The sequence below is a fragment of the Mytilus edulis genome, chromosome 3, assembly GCF_963676685.1.
Source record: "Mytilus edulis chromosome 3, xbMytEdul2.2, whole genome shotgun sequence".
In the NCBI taxonomy this organism is placed as follows: domain Eukaryota; kingdom Metazoa; phylum Mollusca; class Bivalvia; order Mytilida; family Mytilidae; genus Mytilus; species Mytilus edulis.
In genome coordinates, this window is record NC_092346.1 from 79,104,313 (window position 1) to 79,124,252 (window position 19,940).

General features: G+C 32.0%; 1 protein-coding gene across 4 annotated transcripts in view; it reads left to right on the plus strand.

Annotated features, from left to right (window-relative positions):
* The first annotated feature begins 5,904 nt into the window (after nucleotides 1-5,904).
* The window catches only part of LOC139517546 (disks large homolog 1-like), a 105,158-nt gene continuing 91,122 nt past the window's right edge, over nucleotides 5,905-19,940 (plus strand). For 2 of the 4 annotated variants that reach the window (XM_071308745.1, XM_071308746.1), the window contains exons 1-4: nucleotides 5,905-6,168; nucleotides 8,218-8,349; nucleotides 8,804-8,937; nucleotides 9,648-9,806. In XM_071308745.1, the coding sequence (XP_071164846.1) occupies nucleotides 6,150-6,168; nucleotides 8,218-8,349; nucleotides 8,804-8,937; nucleotides 9,648-9,806 (444 nt within the window). In that variant the 5' untranslated portion in view covers nucleotides 5,905-6,149. The remainder of the gene's footprint in view (nucleotides 6,169-8,217; nucleotides 8,350-8,803; nucleotides 8,938-9,647; nucleotides 9,807-19,940) is intronic. The other 2 variants (XM_071308743.1, XM_071308744.1) reach the window with 1 other exon arrangement.

Sequence of the window (19,940 nt, forward strand, 5' to 3'; positions counted from 1 at the left end):
GTCAATTTTTAACAATTTTCATAAATGTTTACAAAATATTTTCCACTGTCACTTCTGGGCCAATTTCATTATAGATAGAGATAATTGAAAGCAGCAAAATTGTTCAATAAAGTAAGATCAACAAACACATCACCATCACCAAAACACAAGTTAGTCATGAATCCATCTGTGTCCTTGTTTAATATGCACATAGACCAAGGTGAGCGACACAGGCTCTTTAGAGCCTCTATTTCATTTTATGAAATTCACATTTTTTTCATAACTTTTTAATTTTAACTTTTTTATATTAAGCCATGGATTAAGATAAATACAAGCCACATTAAGTTTATGTGAGAGAACGCTGAAAGGAGGACTTCATGAATGAGAACATCCTTAAAGTTGTCTGTATATTAGTTTGAGATATCCGGTGGTAATTTATTCGAATCTATGATTCATTGTTTGGCTGAATTAAGAATGACAAATTTGAAACTGTCTTTAATTGATACTTTGAACTTCATCTTGTCTGTTTATTGATGGGTAGGTCTTGTTTTAGACTGCATTTTATAAGTATATTTTTGCGGTGGTATTTGCTTCATTGTTGATAACTTTGTGAAAAATCTTTTGACCCAGTTTAGATTTTCTAGCATTTCAGATACACTTCTGGTTTTAAGCCAGTCATGATATCGTGCAGCTCTTTTTCCAATCTATATATATTTTCTGAGGTGCAGCAAAATTGTAATTTTGGTCTTACTATAGTCTGATAAGCTCTGTTTCCTTTACTAATTTAAGTTTATTTTTAGATTCCGTCTGATGAATGGTATTGATTGAGTTACCGTTTTCAGTGCTGCTGATTGTTATATGTATGTATGTATGTGTTTTTTTTTTTTTTGTTTTTTTTTTTTTTTATGTCTGCAGGAAGTGTAATGTCTAGATATTTTGCTGATTGTTCTTGTTCTAGGAAATAGCCATGCGTGTTGTAATAGAAATTGTTTTTTCTTTGTTGAGACTCTAAGGATGTTACATTTGTCCGGGTGGAATGATATGTGCCATACATTGCAGTCTTCCTCCTTTTTATGCCCCACCTCCGATAGGAGAGGGGCATTATGTTTTCTTGTCTGTGCGTCCGTCCGTCCGTCCCGCTTCAGGTTAAAGTTTTTGGTCAAGGTAGTTTTTGATGAAGCTGAAGTCCAATCAACTTGAAACTTAGTACACTTGTTGCTTATAATATGATCTTTCTAATTTTAAAGCCAAATTAGACTTTTGACCCCAATTTTACGGTCCACTGAACATAGAAAATGAAAGTGAGAGTTTCAGGTTAAAGTTTTTGGTCAAGGTAGTTTTTGATGAAGTTGAAGTCCAATCAACCTGAAACGTAGTACACATGTTCCCTATGGTATGATCTTTCTAATTTTAATACCAAATTTGATTAATTTTACCCAATTTCATGGTCTATTGAACATGGAAAATGATAGTGCGAGTGGGGCATCCGTGTACTTTGGACACGTTCTTGTTTTATTGCTGCTTTGATGTCTTCTTAAATTGAAGCTTAATGCAATCATTTTGGTAGGTTATATGCCGATAGATAATGCTGTCGTCTGCAAAGAGTCTTATTTTACTGTTACCAAGAAGGTCGTTAATATCATACTAGAACATGGAGAACTGAGAGTATTGGTGCTATTACAGTCCGCTGAGGAACTTGTCTATTCAGTAGACTCTTGCTTCGTAAATTTTTATCACATACGTTCATTTGAAAGACATGCGTATGACTTTATTCAGAGAAAGATCGAATCAAATAAAATCAAATAACTCAAATAAAATGTATACTAAGTCGGTTAATTAAAAAGCATATATAACGCTTGGGAAGTTTGCCAGTTGTCATGATTTGTGTACATTTGTTTCTATCAAGGCTAGAAAAGTTTGCCAGTTGTTATATTTGTGTACATTTGTTTCTATCAAGGCTTGAAAAGTTTATTGTTGGGTTTGCCAGTTGTTATATTTGTGTACATTTGTTTCTATCAAGGCTTGAAAAGTTTATTGTTGGGTTTGCCAGTTGTTATATTTGTGTACATTTGTTTCTACCAAGGCTTGAAAAGTTTGCCAGTTGTTATATTTGTGTACATTTGTTTCTATCAAGGCTTGAAAAGTTTGTTGTTGGTTTGCCAGTTGTTATATTTGTGTACATTTGTTTCTATCAAGGCTTGAAAAGTTTATTGTTGGGTTTGCCAGTTGTTATATTTGTGTACATTTGTTTCTATCAAAGCTTGAAAAGTTTGCCAGTTGTTATATTTGTGCACATTTGTTTCTATCAAGGCTTGAAAAGTTTATTGTTGGGTTTGCCAGTTGTTATATTTGTGTACATTTGTTTCTGTCAAGGCTTGACAAGTTTGCCAGTTGTTATATATTTGTGTACATTTGTTTCTGTCAAGGTTTGAAAAGTTTGCCAGTTGATATATTTGTGTACATTTGTTTCTATCAAGGCTTGGAAAGTTTGCCAGTTGTTATATTTGTGTACATTTGTTTCTATCAAGGCTTGGAAAGTTTGCCAGTTGTTATATTTGTGTACATTTGTTTCTATCAAGGCTTGAAAAGTTTATTGTTGGTGCATGATTGAGGATTTGTTGCATCTTATATACTTGTTTATACTCAATTGAATTATAGTATGGAGCTAAGCAATATTTATACACTTTTAACAGACGATTATATCAATTAATGGTAAAAAATATATAACAATGGAACAATATCAAAATGAAACCTTTAGCATGTAGTTTTATTAAATTGAACTACACTTGACTGTTTCGGAGATCCGAGAAAATATTCAAATATCTGAGTCACATCAAACATCTTCACATATAAATAAAACCTTTGTTGTGTACAACATGTACAAATTTTAACCAAAAGATATCTTCTTCATCTTCTTGTGCTTCTTCAATATCTTCTTCTTGCAGCATACGTGCCTGTTGTAATGCACTATCCAGTTTGTATACAGAAATCTTCAAATGGAAATAATTACAGTACATGACTGTATGTTTCATTTTGATACGTTATTCCTATTGTCTACCAGCAATCTCACGTCATTCAGAAATCAACCTTAATTTCCAAATCATCGGAAATATAACATTCGTGATGACAAGAGATACTTCTATTAAGTACACAGGTAAATAAAAGAAAAACTTTAACAGTCGTGTTTTCATGATCCTTCCTCGCTTCATACAAAATGTACTTCGGTCAACGCTTTTACACCTCTAAACATTTATGACATGCACAGCTGTAATATTCTCTGTGTGCTTCTTGGTTCAACGGTTGTCTGCTGCCAAGAATGCTGTTCTTCCATTTTCTTTTTCTGGTGGATGGAACCAGCAACTGCTTCGAATTTTTAACGGGTTTAATTTGATCAATTTGCATCCCGCTGTGTGAGTAACGTTGCCGTGTTGATTTTTTTGTACCACTTGTTCTTTCGTTATTTCTGGAACGCATGGTTTGTGCCGTTTATACAGTGGCGCCCTATCAGGAAGTTTTGTGCTGTTTCATATCCTCCGAAATCACACAGCTATGTTGTAGACCGCCCAAGTGTATATTCATTGTGGTCCAGATCCATTTATCCTTATGTCATAATTGTTTGTAATGTGACTTAGCTGGATATTAAGAATATATGTCATTTACCATTTGCATAAAAGGGTAATTAGCTGTTAAAAGTTTTAACTGATTTGACTCAAATTCTCATATTTAAATTATACATACTAAAACGTATACCCAAATAATAAAAAGTTTAAACTACACAATTGACGATGCACGGACTCGATCATATGTATCAATATTTCATGTGTATTTTAGTCTAAATGCCATCTAATCAGTAAGCATCGAGGTAATCTCAGAAGACTGCCGACGATCATATAACCCGATTTAACTTAAAATAGATAGCGAACTGAGTACTCGTGCAATTGTATTTTTTCAGGTCTGTTTGAATTAATATCGTAGGTTTAAAACATATGTTTATAATCGTTTTTACCTGTATAACAATTTTTTTTTTAATCCAATCAGTCATTTTTATATAACTTAGACCGTTGGTTTTCCCGTTTGAATGGTTTTACATTACTAATTGTTGGTGCCCTTTATAGCTTGCTTTTCGGTGTGAGCCAAGGCTCTGTGTTGAAGGCCGTACCTGGACCTATAATGGTTTACATTTATAAATTGTTATTTGGATGGAGAGTTGTCTCATTGGCACTCATACCACATATTTATAATAGTCAGTCAGTGAATAATTAAAAAAAAATAAAAATTGAATGGATGATTCCTAGCCATGAAAATTTGTCCTGCTCATGTAACTGTGATGATTCCAACAATGATGCAGATAACAATGTATCACAATTTTCAGTACTCTAACATTTCATGAATTGTTTCTAGAACAGTGAATAACGCCAAACCTCTCCCATTCCACCAATATTTATGTTTTTGTTCACAGTGATAAACAGTTACATATTTTTAATCAACTTTCTTTGCTCAAGATTAAAAAAAAAAGCAATATTATCTGGGGGTTACTTTTTCGAGAAACTCCACATCTCATTACCATATAATACACCTAATCGCTATTTATTCCATTCCGGATAAGTTCTAAAATTACACAACTTTTTCATCCAGTTGAAGCTATCTTGGACCCTGTTTAAACAATTCACCATGCATGATACTTTTTAATGAGACCTGTTTAAACTACCGTAAATACTTCAAACAAAATATTTTTTTTACTTCAATTTTAATTTCGAAAAAAGTGGATCATACTATATCAAAGTTTCTTGATGATCACTTTCTAATTTTTTTTCTCCCTCAGCTCACTACTGGTGACCTCCATTTTTTGGCCGGTGACCCAAACAGGAAGTTGTATAAATGACTGTTTTTCCCGGAATGGACTAAATAGCGATCAGGTGTATAGAATTGGCTTCTCTGCTAAGGCAGCAAGCATTTGATTTTCTGGGGGGGGGGGGGGGGGGGGCTATGTTTTTTTTTGGAAAAAAAAGTTTGTTTCCATTTTTTGGAGAAAAAAAATCATTTGTTTTTGATTCTGAGAAAAAAAAAATGTTTGTTTCACCCTCAGCTGCCACTATATGTAATGCTAAAATTGAAAGAAAAAAGATGTTTTCGACTTGTCGCGAAAAAAATCACAGGTGCTTGAGGACAGGATCCTGTATGAGCCCCAAATAGTCCCTCCCCCTTTTTTAAAATTTTTTTTTTTTAATCATAAATCTCAGATTTTTCTATATATATCCCTTATTTGTACCATATATATACTAATATACCATATTTATACTCTAAATATGCATGTTTACTATCAATAGTATAAATATGGTATATTAGTATATATATGGTACAAATAAGGGATATATATAGACAAATCTGAGATTTATGATTAAAAAAAAAATTTAAAAAAAGGGGGAGGGACTATTTGGGGCTCATACAGGATCCTGTCCTCAAGCACCTGTGAAAAAAATAGATTGTTTTTCGCAGCAGGCAAAAAAAAAATTGTCCCCCCCCCCCCCCCCCCCCGAAAATCAAATGGTTGCTGCCTTATCAAAAATACGAAAACATGTTTTTATCTAATATAAAACATATTTATCGTTTAAGATCAACTGACTCTTATGCTCAGAATTCATTTGTTGTCATGTTTAAAAGAAGTCGTGTTGGTATTTGGGTGAGTCTAAACGCGGACCTCTAAGAGGACACCTCCATGTTTCGTTCTTTCGGAATTTCGGATTTGAGCCTCAGGAGGAATCAATTTTTTAAGATTATTATATTGGTTAAGCTCACCGTTCATTGTAAACACTACAAAAAAAATCCATTTTGAAACAAACATTTTGAATTTTCACAAAATATAAAAACATTTGGAAATTATAAATAGAAAATAAGTATAACAATCCTGAAATAGCGGATCCCTTTAATCACGTGATTTATTAGTTTTGAATAGCCGCCATCTTTGCTGTTTCCTGTTTGTGGTCGTTTCCTGATTATCGTGAAGTGTCGCCAAACAATAATCCTGCATAAAATTAAGAGATAAAAATCACTGCAACAAATGTGTTTGCCATAAATTAATCACATCCTAGCGATTGCTTAAATAATAATAGACAGAATCTTGCAAACCACGAAGTGGGTGTGAGCACAAGAACACCAGCTTTTCGCAAGACATGCCGGTCAGAAAACAAGGTGCATTGCATTCCTGTTTATCATGAATATGTATATAATCAGTGTATAAAAGGCACATTGTTATAACCACGTTATATATTACAATAGTCACTATTGTAATATATCTGGGATATCTGGTCAACAAATTATTGCTTATTATCTTTTCAATCACATAGACCTTATGTCAAAAAAGAACAACTGTAGGTTGAAATTCATAAATAAAACAGTCTTAATGTGCAGTAAATATATGGTATTGTGTCCGTTAGCCCTGATAGGATGCTTGCCCAGGGACTGTTCACCCTGAGTCTATTTCCCCATAGAGTCTGTACGCCCTGGATATTAAACTTCTCCATTCTTTTATTGAAAAATATTTGTATGAGGGTGTCAAAGTTGAATATACTTATTCAGATATTTATATGGTATATAAATTCTAGTATAAATGAAAACACATGAAAATATTTAAAATTAATGGCGTGTTTGTGAGAATTGTAATTGTTCTTAATACTATATCTCTCACTGCTTGTCATAATAATTAATTGTCTTTGATGGATGAATAATAAAAACAACATTTTGTTTTGATAATTTAGTCAGCTTGAAATTTGAAATGAGTAAAAACAATTGTGTAGGAATTGTAAAACATAAGTTCATTCATTATAATATAATATAAATTGACTGACTAGAATTATTAAAATTGTAAAAGATATCAATATTAAAAGATAAATACATTGTATTCCAAAATTCTACTATGCAGACTAAAGGAAAATATTTGGTTGCAGCAATACAAATATTTTAGCAAATTTTTCCACATAAAGTAACATACTTTGTTCATGTTCAAATATTATATGAACATGATAGTGCAACTAGACAACAATATAAAAAACAAAAATCTGGGCAAACAGGTATAAGTGCAAACTAACCCTGGTTCTAAAATTACAACAACAAAAAACAGTCTTCACGCTGAACTGCTAAATTTACAGGCCCGCAGCTTAATTTTTGAAATTTTTTAGTTAGTTTCTGTTGGTCTGTAGGTCTGATTTTTTCAGGCCTGAGAGAAATTTTACCAGTTTTACCAGCCTGAGCTGCCACTCGGCGTGAAGACTGCAAAGGCTTTTGCTTTACTATAAAAGTTAACATGCATCTTCTTGATGAATTAACTCAAATAATTCATTTGCTCCCCATGAAAGATTTTCTCTACTGTGAGAACCTGAATTCCTTTTATGATTAAAACATGTTCTCATCAATGTTCTCTGTGTGAGAGAGTCAATCAGCAGAAATACAATGTTATTGAGGTAGATAAAAAAAAACAAAAAAAAGAAACATTTAAATTGAGTTATAAATCTAGTGAAAACAAGACCTACGTGTATAATTGTTAATTTCTGTGTCATTTGATCTCTTGTGGAGAGTTGTTTCATTGGCAATATTAGTGAATCATACCATATCTTCTTTTTTATATGCACAAACTGGCCAAACCATCGCCTCGATTAAAAAAAATTGTACCATTAATAATATATATGAGAAATTAAAAAGTATATTGTCTGTGAGAAACTGTTCTCAAACTCTCTCCCACTTGCAAAATAAAATATCCCATTGTAACTTGGCCCATCTGCGTTCTTGATATGTTCTAGCTATAGTCTTTTAAATTTATACACACCACTTAAAAAATGCTTAAGTAACGGCTCGTGTAGTAAATTTAAATCTTATACTATTTTAGTGTTTTAACTTATTTTCAAATTCAACATTTTATAACTAAAATGAAACAAATTCAGGAAATATGCCTGACTTTTTTTCTGAAATTGAATAGTCCTTATCTGATTTATGAAAAATTTACATGCACATGCAAATTTCTCAAAATATCTAATTTTTTTGTTACTTCATGTAAGTGCTAGTGATTACATACATGTATTCAGTGAAAGCTTCATCTTTTGGTTTACGCTTTCCTGGATACATGTACCTGAGGCTGATTGTTTATGTCTTTGAAAATGAAGAGGTTACTGCGAACAGGTGAATGTTGCTTTCGAACAAGATGTTTAATACAATTTTGCATTTTTCTTTTTTCTCTTCTTTTCATAGATGCCCACAGGGCTTTAGAATTGTTAGAGGACTACCATTCCAGGCTTAGTCTTCCACAAGACACCCAGCTCAAGGTTGCTATAGAGAAAGTCATAAGAATTTTCAAAAGTCGCCTATTTCAGGCACTTCTTGGTATGTAAAATTAATATTTAAGGTGGAAGTTCTTCTTTTATTTAAGACAGAGTGATTGGCTCAATTTTTGGAATACAACATTTTTACATAAGGTACATGCACATGATCCACATTAACTTAGTTTGCATGATACGCAATGATTAAGGCCTTTATTATTATCTACATGTATATAAAAACTGAATATTATTGCATTTCAATAACAAGTGATTTGCACAAAGTTACTGATTTAGTATTAGTTATAATTACTGCATTACAAATTTATAATAATGGTTTTATACTTTGCTTAACAAAGCAAGGACTGTAGTACTGAATTTGGCATGTACAGAGGCTAAAATTATGTTCATGGTTTTAACCTATTTAAATGTTACATAATGTACTATCACATTAGAATAAAAAAAAAATGTATCTGGTATAAATGGAGCTAATTGAAAATGATACTAACTTCTGTTTTCAGACATACAAGAGTTTTATGAGTATACATTGTTAGATGACTCAAAATCTATACAACAGAAGACATTGGAGACCTTACAGATAGCTAACAAGTGGGAGAGAGAACCACCTATCACCAATGCTCTTCCTAAACTTGAGGTTGTTATTGTACCTAGAAATGTTAATTCATGATTTTGCAGAAAGCTCAAATATTAATATTATAATCTCAATATGTTACCCATTTAAGATGATATGAATAAGAAGATATTGTACGAGTGTTAATGAGACAACCTTCAATCCAAGTCACTATGTATAAAAAGTTCACAATAATAGGTCTAAGTACAGCCTTAAACATGCCAGAGGCTTGGCAAAATTGAGACAAAATTCTATCTTATTTGTTTTACATAATTTATAGAAGTTGATTCAAATTAGCAAAGCTGTCTTATTAAGTGAAGGGCATATGCATAGCTACACAGATCAAATTGTCAAGTGTGTTTTACAGTTGCATTTCAAATAAAATTTGTATATGACAGCAAAATTTTTGCATAAGTACATGCATTTGTTGTCAGCAATATTGTCAAAAGACTTTTTGTTTCCTGACAATATCTTGAATATAAGTGTATAGATTCACACCACAAAAGTAAGGTTGTGATTGATTTTGGTGATCATTAAAATTTCAAGCAGGATAGTCGAACTCAGAAATCAACCAATCAAAATACAGAAATTTGTTGTTTCAAGCAAATATTTTGTACTCCTGAGTACTGTGTAAAGTAAAATAACAATAAGCCCTAGAGATCAATCTACAATTCATTTTATACCAATAAATATCTGACTTTCAGAAGTTTTATTTTGCAAATTTATGCTTCTAGAAAACTGTGTCACCTCCTGATGAAGAGTTACCTCCCCCTCCACCAGAGTTACAAAATAGACAGGTTGAACCAAAGACATTAGCTTCTGTATCCCCTGTCAAACCACCAGTTGTTAGCACATACCATGAAGATGACATTGACAACACTCTTCCACCACCAGTAAGTAGAGATATATCCTTGTACACAAGTTACTCACCATTATCTTAATACATGTATCAGCAATTCCTAAACTAAAGAGTGCTTCTGGGGAGCCAACATAGTCTTTTAATGTAACTGTGTGCTGTATCTATTAGGTTATTGTCCCTTCTTGAACTCATTGTGTGAAATGATGAGGGTCTGAACTTCCGCTCCACCTTGTTAGGGCTGTCATGTGTACAGTTTTTGCATATCATAGGTTCATTTCAGTAATGTCTTGAACAAGTTTGAAAATCAGTGCTGATCAATTATTGTATAAAAAAGTTATGTCCCTTGGAAAGATTGATTATATGGAAAATTGCAATATCAGCACTCTCATGTGTACAATTCTTGCCAGAATTTTTTGCAACTTATAAGCAATGTCTTTGACAAGTATAACAATCAATTATTTTTAAGAGTTATACCCCTTAGATATTAATTATATGGCAAATTACCTAATGAGAACTTTTATGTGAACAATTCTTTCCAGATTTTCATGAGATTTCATCAATGTCTCTGACACAGGGTTGACAAAAACCCGGGTTTTATGAGTATTGCCCAGCCCAGTGAGAAATACTGGGAAAACCTGGGTTTTACTGGGTTTTAGTGGGTAATACTGGGCAATACTGGGTATTATAAAATATATGTCTGAATTTTAAAGAGGATTCAGTGATAAACACAAATGCAATACATTTAATAAGATATTTATACCCTATTTGGTTTGTTTAGCATCTGTCTAGATTGGCAAACTGTAAATAGAAAGCAAATAAATAATTTTTTTTTTCAAATGAATATAGCTCCTATTAAGAATTAACAATTACATGTATTAAAGAAACATCACATTTAAATAATGTACATGTACTGTCACTAATTAATAAGTAATTATTCAGATTATAACACAGATTTGTTTGTGTAACAATAATCAGTCCTTTCAATTTTATAAGTGGTAATGGCATGACCCTGTAGGGTGCTTATTTAGCAATATGAATGTATAACAACCAAAACATGTAAAATTAACAATTCACTTAAACCCTGCAATAAAATGCATTTTTCAAAGTTTGGATTATTGAAACAATACTTGGTAATTAAAAGGTATCTTTAAATGTGCAAATCTTGTATTCTGCCTACATATAAAATTAATAGAGAAGAGAACGAAATGACTGTCAATGGTTATGTGTATAAAAAGTATATATTTAGCTGTTATACTATGAAACTATAACAAGTCTTTACTATTTTGTGTTAAAATAAGCTTAAAAAAATCATATTGCCCAGTAATGCCCACTATTACCCATCTTTGGGAGTATTGCCCAGCCCAGGAAAACCTGGGTTTTCCCGCCCGGGAATTCCCAGGTGGGTAATACTTTGCCAACCCTGCTCTGACAAATATAAAAATCAGTGCTGATCAACTATTTTTATACCCCATGCAACGAAGTTGGGGAGGGTATAATGTTTTCGACTGGTCCGTCAGTCCTATTCTTGTCATCGCAATTCCTCTGAAACCACACAACAAAATTTCATGAACCTTTGTAGATAATAAGGACATACATACTATGTAGATGTTCATATCAACAGAAAATTATGATTCAGCTTTTTTTTTAGGAGTTAGGTCCCTTTTAACTTATTTGCACCAAAATACTACTGCAACATTTTGTCATTGAAATTCCACTCTGAAACCTCACAACAGAATTACATGAAACCTTTTAGATAATAAGGACATACTATGTAGATGTGCATATCGACAGGAATTATGATTCAATTTTGTTTTCTAAGAGTTATTTTATTTGTTTAGAGACAATGTGGGGACTTTGGGTATGTGAGCACGCTCATTCAGGTTCTTTAATTTTACGAGTTATGTCCCTTGTATATATTTATTATATGGAAAATTGTGTTGTTAGCAGTCTCATGTGTACAATTCTTGCCAGAATTTTATTAACATTAAATCATAGGTTTATATCTGCAAAGTCTTTGACATTTTCGAATATCAGTGCTCATCAAATATTTTTAAAGAGTTTACCCCTTAAAAAGTTTAATAAAAACTTGCATTGCATTTGCTCTGATTCTTTTATTTCTCATAGATAGATAAGATAAGATAAGATCAGATTTATTTTATTAGAGTGTCACCATCCATTACAATATCTGTATAAAGATACACATAAACAGGGTTCTCGCTAAGGATTTTTGAAGGCGAGGCCAGGGACTCGTCATTTTTGGCCATGATGAGTCCAACAGCAAGAAAAAAAATTTTTTTTTGCAATATAATGTGATATTTTAGTCTCCATTTCCTAACAAAGCAATGCAATGGCTTTAAATTCAGATCACATTTAAACTTTTGCTATTAAATGATGATATTTGTGTCCAGTTGATACAAAATATTTCAATCTTGATGCATCTGTGGACTCAGCAGTTTTGAAAATGGTGAGTCCAGACATATTTTGATGAGTCCAGGACTCATGTACTCACCTAAGTGAGAACCCTGATAAAGTCATTAGAACCTAACATTTAATACAAGGATGTCAGCCGAAATATATACTTAAAAGGACAAATTTGTTACATTTAAAAAAGTATTTTGTAAATAAAAAAAAAACATTTATAATTTCTAGATGACATTTTTGTCAACAAAACATATAATAAAGGGAACTAGCTAAAATAGGATTCAATATTCTTATTACACATAAGATAACGAAGTTTTTCAATATCACATAAATACTCAAAATCAACATTTAAAAGACAGGCTTTGGCATATAATTCATGTCTGATATCAGAGTAAAAACAACAATTAAAAAGAAAGTGTTTTTCATCTTCAATTTGGCCATTATCACAAAAAATACATAAACAGTCTTCTAGAGGTTCTTGTGGTCTAGCACATCTACCTGTTTCAACTTTAAGTTGTAACGAACCAGCTCTGAAAAGTGACAAAATACGTCGGTGGCATCTATTATTAACTACCTTTACCACTACCTAAGTCTCTGTACCAATACAATTTTTAAGCAATCTATAAAACGTTAATTTATTACCATTGACATTATTTTTATCATTCATGATGCCAAGATTCTTTTTCAAAAGTTTGTATAGAATCCCATGCATTACTCATTAATTTCATAGATATTTATAAATTGTTTTAAAGAACCTTAACATGTGTTTTATTTAGTTATTGCCCTAGGCCTTGTACCTTGAATAGATAAAATATGTGCAAAGCAGGGGACATAAGAAATCTGTTCTTTTATTAGTTATTCACATGCCAGGATGTCTAGTGTTTTGACTAAAGCAATTTAGCATGGCGCAGCACATTGGCCTTTTTTCCTGACGCCATGTCCTATTTTTTCTGAAAAATTTGACGCCATGTGCCCTTTTGTGTTATCTGGATCGAGATCGGGTTGCAGTAAGGGTTTTTTGCTGATTAAAATGTGACAAGCATTGACTTAAGTGATATGACTTAAGTTGGTTGCATGTTATCACTTCGGGTACTGGTTACTCAAGAGAGTATATAAAATCATTCTAACTTTCGGCAAAATATAAGTTTGTTACTACATTTATAGAATGTGATGAAATTTCCCTGAAGTAAATTTGTTATCCACATATATTGTATGAAAAACATCATATTCCTTTCCACATAGCTTGTCATACATCGTTTATTTTTTTTAATTTTTCATCGTCCACCATTGAAATATTTGTACTAAACTACTGATCAGAACCGTAAACAGCTATGACGGAAATCCAGATTATTACGATAAAGACTACGGACACATGAATAGCACAGTTGACAGAGGAATATAGACCCCAAAAAGAAAAAGCTCAGCTCTCGGACTATTATACTAATGTCATTATATTACCTACCAGCTTCACTTTGTAAAATTTATATATCTATTTTAACATGTTTAATGCGAAAAACTGAATATGTGTAACTAACAAATTTAATTATGCCCTATTAAGTATAGTCTACACGCCAAGTGCCCTGTTTTGTATAGTCTACGCCCCCTTTTGTTAAAAAAAATTACCATGCCCTTGTTGAGTTCTAGATAAAACACTTATATCATAATTTTGTGTTTGTTTCAATACTGTAAATTCAGCAATTGTTCAACGATGAACAAAATAAAAAAATAGTTTTTGCGATTTCAGGAAAATACTGCATACAATTAAGCTTTCAAAATTAAAATTAAAATGCAACTTTATGTTCAGAATGATGTACAAAAATATTGTCATATGTTCAGGATTGGCTATAAAGCACTAAAGTTTGCTATACATATTAAAATTAATTTTATAGCTCTGTCATGTCTGTTGTAAAAAGGAAATTGATAGTGAGTCTGAGATATATCTAAATTGCCTGTCTTTAATCAAATTGTTACAATTAGCTGTGTTAAGTTTTTTGATTAGTTCACATCTGAATAATAACTTCTTGACAATCATTTCCTTCATAGCCATACAGTACATCTCCGTTGCAAGAATAGATGTAAGGCTCTGTCCTTTCATTGGATTTTAATTACTTTGGAAATTTTACAAATGATTGTTTCCTGATGAGAATGTTAATGTAGAAGTAATTCTGATAGACCCCATTTGTTATTCCACTGATAAAATTAAAGTAGTGTATTGGTGTTTTTATCAACTCTTTTAAAAGATGGTATGAATGTTTTTCCTTGCCAATTAGTTTCCACAGATAAAATTAAAATAAAACTTTGAAGAGCTTGATATACATGTACATGTAGTCTTAAAGTCATTTTTATCAACTGTGCCTGTGTTGGCAATGTACCTTTGCTTTTCTCATCAATGGCATCATCTGGCATAGATCTATAATTTGTTTTAAAAAAAAAATCTTCAGAAACCAGGTGAATCTTGGCTATAAGACTGAAATTTAGTTCATATTATTGTAGAGCCTTCGACTTTAGTCACCTGACCTTGACCTTATTTCATGGATTAGTGATCAAGGTTAATGTCAAGCGATTAGGTCCATTTCTAACTTCTTAAAAGCTTTATATTTTAGAAGGTGGAAGACCTGGATGCTTCATACTTTGTATATAGATGCCTCATGTTACGAAGTTTCCGTCAGTCACATGTCCAATGTCCTTGACCTCATTTTCATGGTTCAGTGACCACTTGAAAAAAAAGTTCAAATTGTTTGTAATGTTGAATTCTCTCTTATTATAAGTAATAGGATAACTATATTTGATATGTGCCTACCTTGCAAGGTCCTCATGTCTGTCTGACAGTTTTCACTTGACCTCGACCTCATTTCATGGATCAGTTAACAAGGTTAAGTTTTGGTGCTCAAGTCCATATCTCAGATACTATAAGCAATAGGGCTAGTATATTCAGTGTATGGAAGGACTGTAAGGTGTACATCTCCAACTGGCAGGTGTCATCTGACCTTGACCTCATTTTCATGGTTCAGTGGTTATAGTTAAATTTTTGCGTTTTGGTCTGTTTTTCTCATACTATATGCAATAGGTCTACTATATTTATTGTATGGAACGATTGTAAGGTGTACATGTCTATCGGGCAGATGTCATGTGACCTTGACCTCATTTTCATGGTTCAGTGGTGAAAGTTAAATATTTGTGTTTTGGTCTGTTTTTCTCATACTATATGCAATAGGTCTACTATATTTGTTGTATTGAACGATTGTAAGGTGTACATGTCTAACGGGCAGATGTCATGTGACCTTGACCTCATTTTCATGGTTCAGTGGTCAAAGTTAAGTTTTTGAGTTTTGGTCTTTTTATCTAATACTATATGCCATAGGTCAACTGTATTTGGTGTATGGAAATATTTTATGATCTTTATGTTAGTCGCACAGGTTTTTATTTGACCGTGACCTCATTTTCACGGTTCATTGCACAGTGTTAAGGTTTTGTGTTTTGGTCTATTTTTCTTAAACTATAAGTAATCGGTCAACTATATATGTTGTATAGAAGCATTGTTAGCTGTACATGTCTGCCTGGCATGGTTCATCTGACCTTGACCTCATTTTCAAGGTTCATTGGTCTATGTTTAGTTATCTTGGTTAATGTTAAGTTTATGAGACAATTGTTATAAAGCTTAGCTTTATACTTAGGACTATCAACATAATATCAATGATTAGTATAGAAGGGGAGACATTTCAACGTGTGCACTCTTGTTTTCATCTTCAGATCATGCTATTGAAATCAAAGCTTATGCCCCTTTAAATAAATTCCATTGAAATTTAAGGTTCCAATCTCCTTAACTCAGAAAATATTAAATTGTGAAGGCAAAAGATAAACTAGAAAGAAAATGTAAAATAATAAAAATGATTTATTGAAAATCAACCAATTTTCTTAGAATAAAATCTCAGTTCATCATTTTATCATGAAACAGACAGTTTAATGGCTGTAGCTATTATCTTTTCCTATTGAGTAAATGGTTTCTCAGCACTAATAACTGGTTTTGATGATTGAAACTGGATTGAATGTTCTGCCATATTACACGGAAAGAACATAAATGTGTACTAAAGCCATGAAAGCTGTTAAAATTATTACTATTCAAACAAGTGGAAAGCTTTATTTGTAAAGTATGGATTGAGAAAAAAAATATTCAGGAATACAGTAATATATATTTTTTAAATTTTACAAGTATGGAGAAAATGTAAATACTCCTCCCTAATCCTGCCTGTAGTTGTGATTGCAACAGCCTTTCCTTTATAACATATACTATGTACATGTATACCCTCCATACTTTTATATTACCGCTATAGCTGTCAGAACTATGTTGACTGCAGTGACATCAATCTTGCAACTCATGGTCCATAAATGCTTTCCAAAAATTAAAAAATCTGTGCAAAGTAGCCTTAGTTTAGTTGTATATGGACGTATTTAGTGGTAAATGGTATAGGACCCATGTTTTTTTCTATTATCCTAAATGCATGCATAGTAAGTTCAGAAACAAAGAAGCAGAAATTTTGAAGACTTGGCTTTCCATTTATAATTCCTAAGCTGAGTAAGCAGTACAATAAAGACAAATTTATTTCCAGTCAGCATTGATGGGTTGCTGTAATTACAAGACAATTTAATCAGCTTTAATCCTGTATAGATGTAATTGCAATAAAACCATGTCTTTAAGTGTACACATCTGCAATTTACCCCATCTCAGTATAGGTGATGTCTTTGTACTCTGTGTTTTTACTGCTTAAAGTTTCCTTTTGTAACTGGGCTTTCACATGGTACTCTATAGTATATATTTCAGTAGTTGATCAAAGTGAACAAGGTTTTTGTATTTCTCATACAATAGTTAAAAGTAAGCAAAAACAATCACAAATATCTGTTATAAATATTTTATGACTAATTGTACTTCTTCAGCTATTTTTTTCCACAAAATGAAGAAATAATTGTTAATATAAGGAAAGGCAAGTATAGCCAAGAAAGTATTGGATTGAGTTATAATGGTAATATTAACGGCCAGTTCAGAATAGAAAGATTTATTAGTAGGATGACAGTTCACCGAACTTTAATATTTAACAAATCACAGTCTACAAATTCTGATTAGGAATTTTATTCATTGCTTGGAATTCGGAATTTCTTAAGATATTGTAATTTGAAAAATTGAAAAAAATGTTTTTTTGCCTCATTTATGCAGAAATTAATGATGTTTGCTCAGTTTCCTTTTGTTTTCCATAAAAAAAAAGTTGTTTGAAAATGGATTTATTTGAAATTTATTTGGAATTTCCAACATTTGACAGTTATTCTTGTCATGAGAATGTCTTGTTTTCTGAAGAGTTTGTAAAAATTTCATGGCAGGGAATATTGGAAAATTGACAATATGAATATTGTTACATCAGTTTCTGGACATGCAATTAATACAGAAAGCTATTAGATCCTATGACTATCAAATACGCTGTTCTAGGACACTAACTTTGTTAATACCATGACTAAATGAAGACTTGAAAGACAATTAAGAGAATGTTTTTTGTAGTTTTGACAATGTTTATGGATTTGCAATTGGATTTTTCCTTTTCTGTGTGATGGAATGGAGTGTCATTGAGACTCCAAGCTATTAATTAAAATGAAGGATAGCTCGGATTCAAAGAATGCAAAGTACCTTGGATCAATCTTTTCTTTCTGGGTGTTCCGTTCCAGAAACAAAGGACGATCTGTTAGCTTTAAGAAGTATGTAGATACAATTATGTATGATTATGAGGATGGTTCAATGAATTACATATTGGTAAGTCTAAGTGGATTATAATCGAAATATCAGTTATTTTATTTGTTTCATTGAAGTCTGTTTTCATTTAACTGCCTTTTATAAGGATTTTTTTTTAACAATTAGAAATGAGCTTTCATTTTTAGTGCAATTGTCACTTTGGGTCATGTGAGCTATTGCTAGAGTCAACTGGACATCTGTTGTTTTAGTCTGTCATCATAGTTTTTCGTTGTCATTAACTTCGACAATAACCTTCTCATAAACACTCGAACCAATTTCAACCAATTTTATATCTTTATCTTGTAAGTTGTATAAATACATTTTTTTGTTTCTGTCCATCAATTCACCTTATAATATTGCTATTTGTCCGCCGTTACTGGACATCACAAAAGTACCTGTAAATTTTTGACGTCACAATAGAAAATATGATGCTACAATGGAAAAGTGATGGTTGTATATAGGACATCAAAAGTTCTAGCAGATCAGATTCTGAGGTCAAGCGGAACAGATATCCAAATAGCGATAAGGCTTATCAACATGACTACTATTGCTAAATAAAACATAATGGTACAATGCATTTATTAAAATTGAAAATGGAAATGGGGAATGTGCCAAAGAGACAACAACCCAACCATAGAGCAGACAACAGCAGAAGGTCACCAACAGGTCTTCAATGCAACGAGAAATTCTCGCACCCCGAGGCGTCCTTCAGCTGGCCCCTAAACAAATATATACCAGTTCAGTGTTTGTTTTTTGTTTTGTGAATTATATTAGAAAGGAGCAAAGACTGGCGTCCAGAATATGAACTAGCATTCAATGAATTAAGTTATGTAAAAATGATAAATCTGTTCGGCTAGTATCTTGATAACCAAATTGAATAAAGAAAATCGAAAGGAGCAGAAATGCTCCAAATGTCAATTTCTACCAACTTCCTGTGTTCCATCAAAAATATCAGAATTTTCCCTTACAAAAGTATTGACTTTGTCATTGCTTTATTAAGGATACCCATTTTGTATTTGCAACTCCTCATAAATCACTGCTTTCAATTATTGAATTTTTTTTTCAATCTTCACCAATAATCATGATAATGCTATTATGAAAGAGGGACGACAGATACCAAAGGGACAGTCAAACTCATAAATCTAAAACAAACTGACAACGCCATGGCTAAAAATGAAAAAGACAAACAGAAAAACAATAGTACACATGACACAACATAGAAAACTAAAGAATAAACAACACGAACCCCATGAATTATTAACCCTTTGATTTATTAATATATAAGAATTGTTATATATTGCAATTGACTTTGCCATTGCTTTGTATGGTGTTACCAATTTGTATCTACAAATCCTTAACGCTTATTATACAATTTATTGAAACCTCCCAATCTACCATTTAATGTGATTGTGCACACTCATATTTTGATCCCAATCATAATTTATATTTTCATGGTTTTCCTCATCAAATGATGTGCACACTACAGTATTCATTTATACCCCCTTTCTCTTAAACACCTCATCAGAATTTAATGAAATTTTCTCAGAATCCTTGCTATATAATGGCATAATGCACATTCTATTTGATTTTTAACTCAATTATTTTAAGGTTTCTTATATTACACAATCATATACTCTTGCAAGGGAGTATCATTTTGTGATTATTGCTCATAGTACCTTCATAGTAATTTCAGGATGTGCATGCAATATAGATATTTCTTTCTAGTCTATTAACTTCAGAATATAATCTTGCTGATGGCTTTGCTTTGTACTTAATACTATCATTTGTTGCATGTCTGTCTAAGAAAAGGATCTCATAATATCTCAGTGTGAAATAAATCAATTATAATATTCTTGTGATTTTTCTGTCATCTAAATGCTAACTCATTATTTAATTTGTTGGAGATTTTCCTTGAAAATGTCTAAAATCTTTTATAGTGTTTATAAAGTCGATTATATCCATTGATGGTACAAA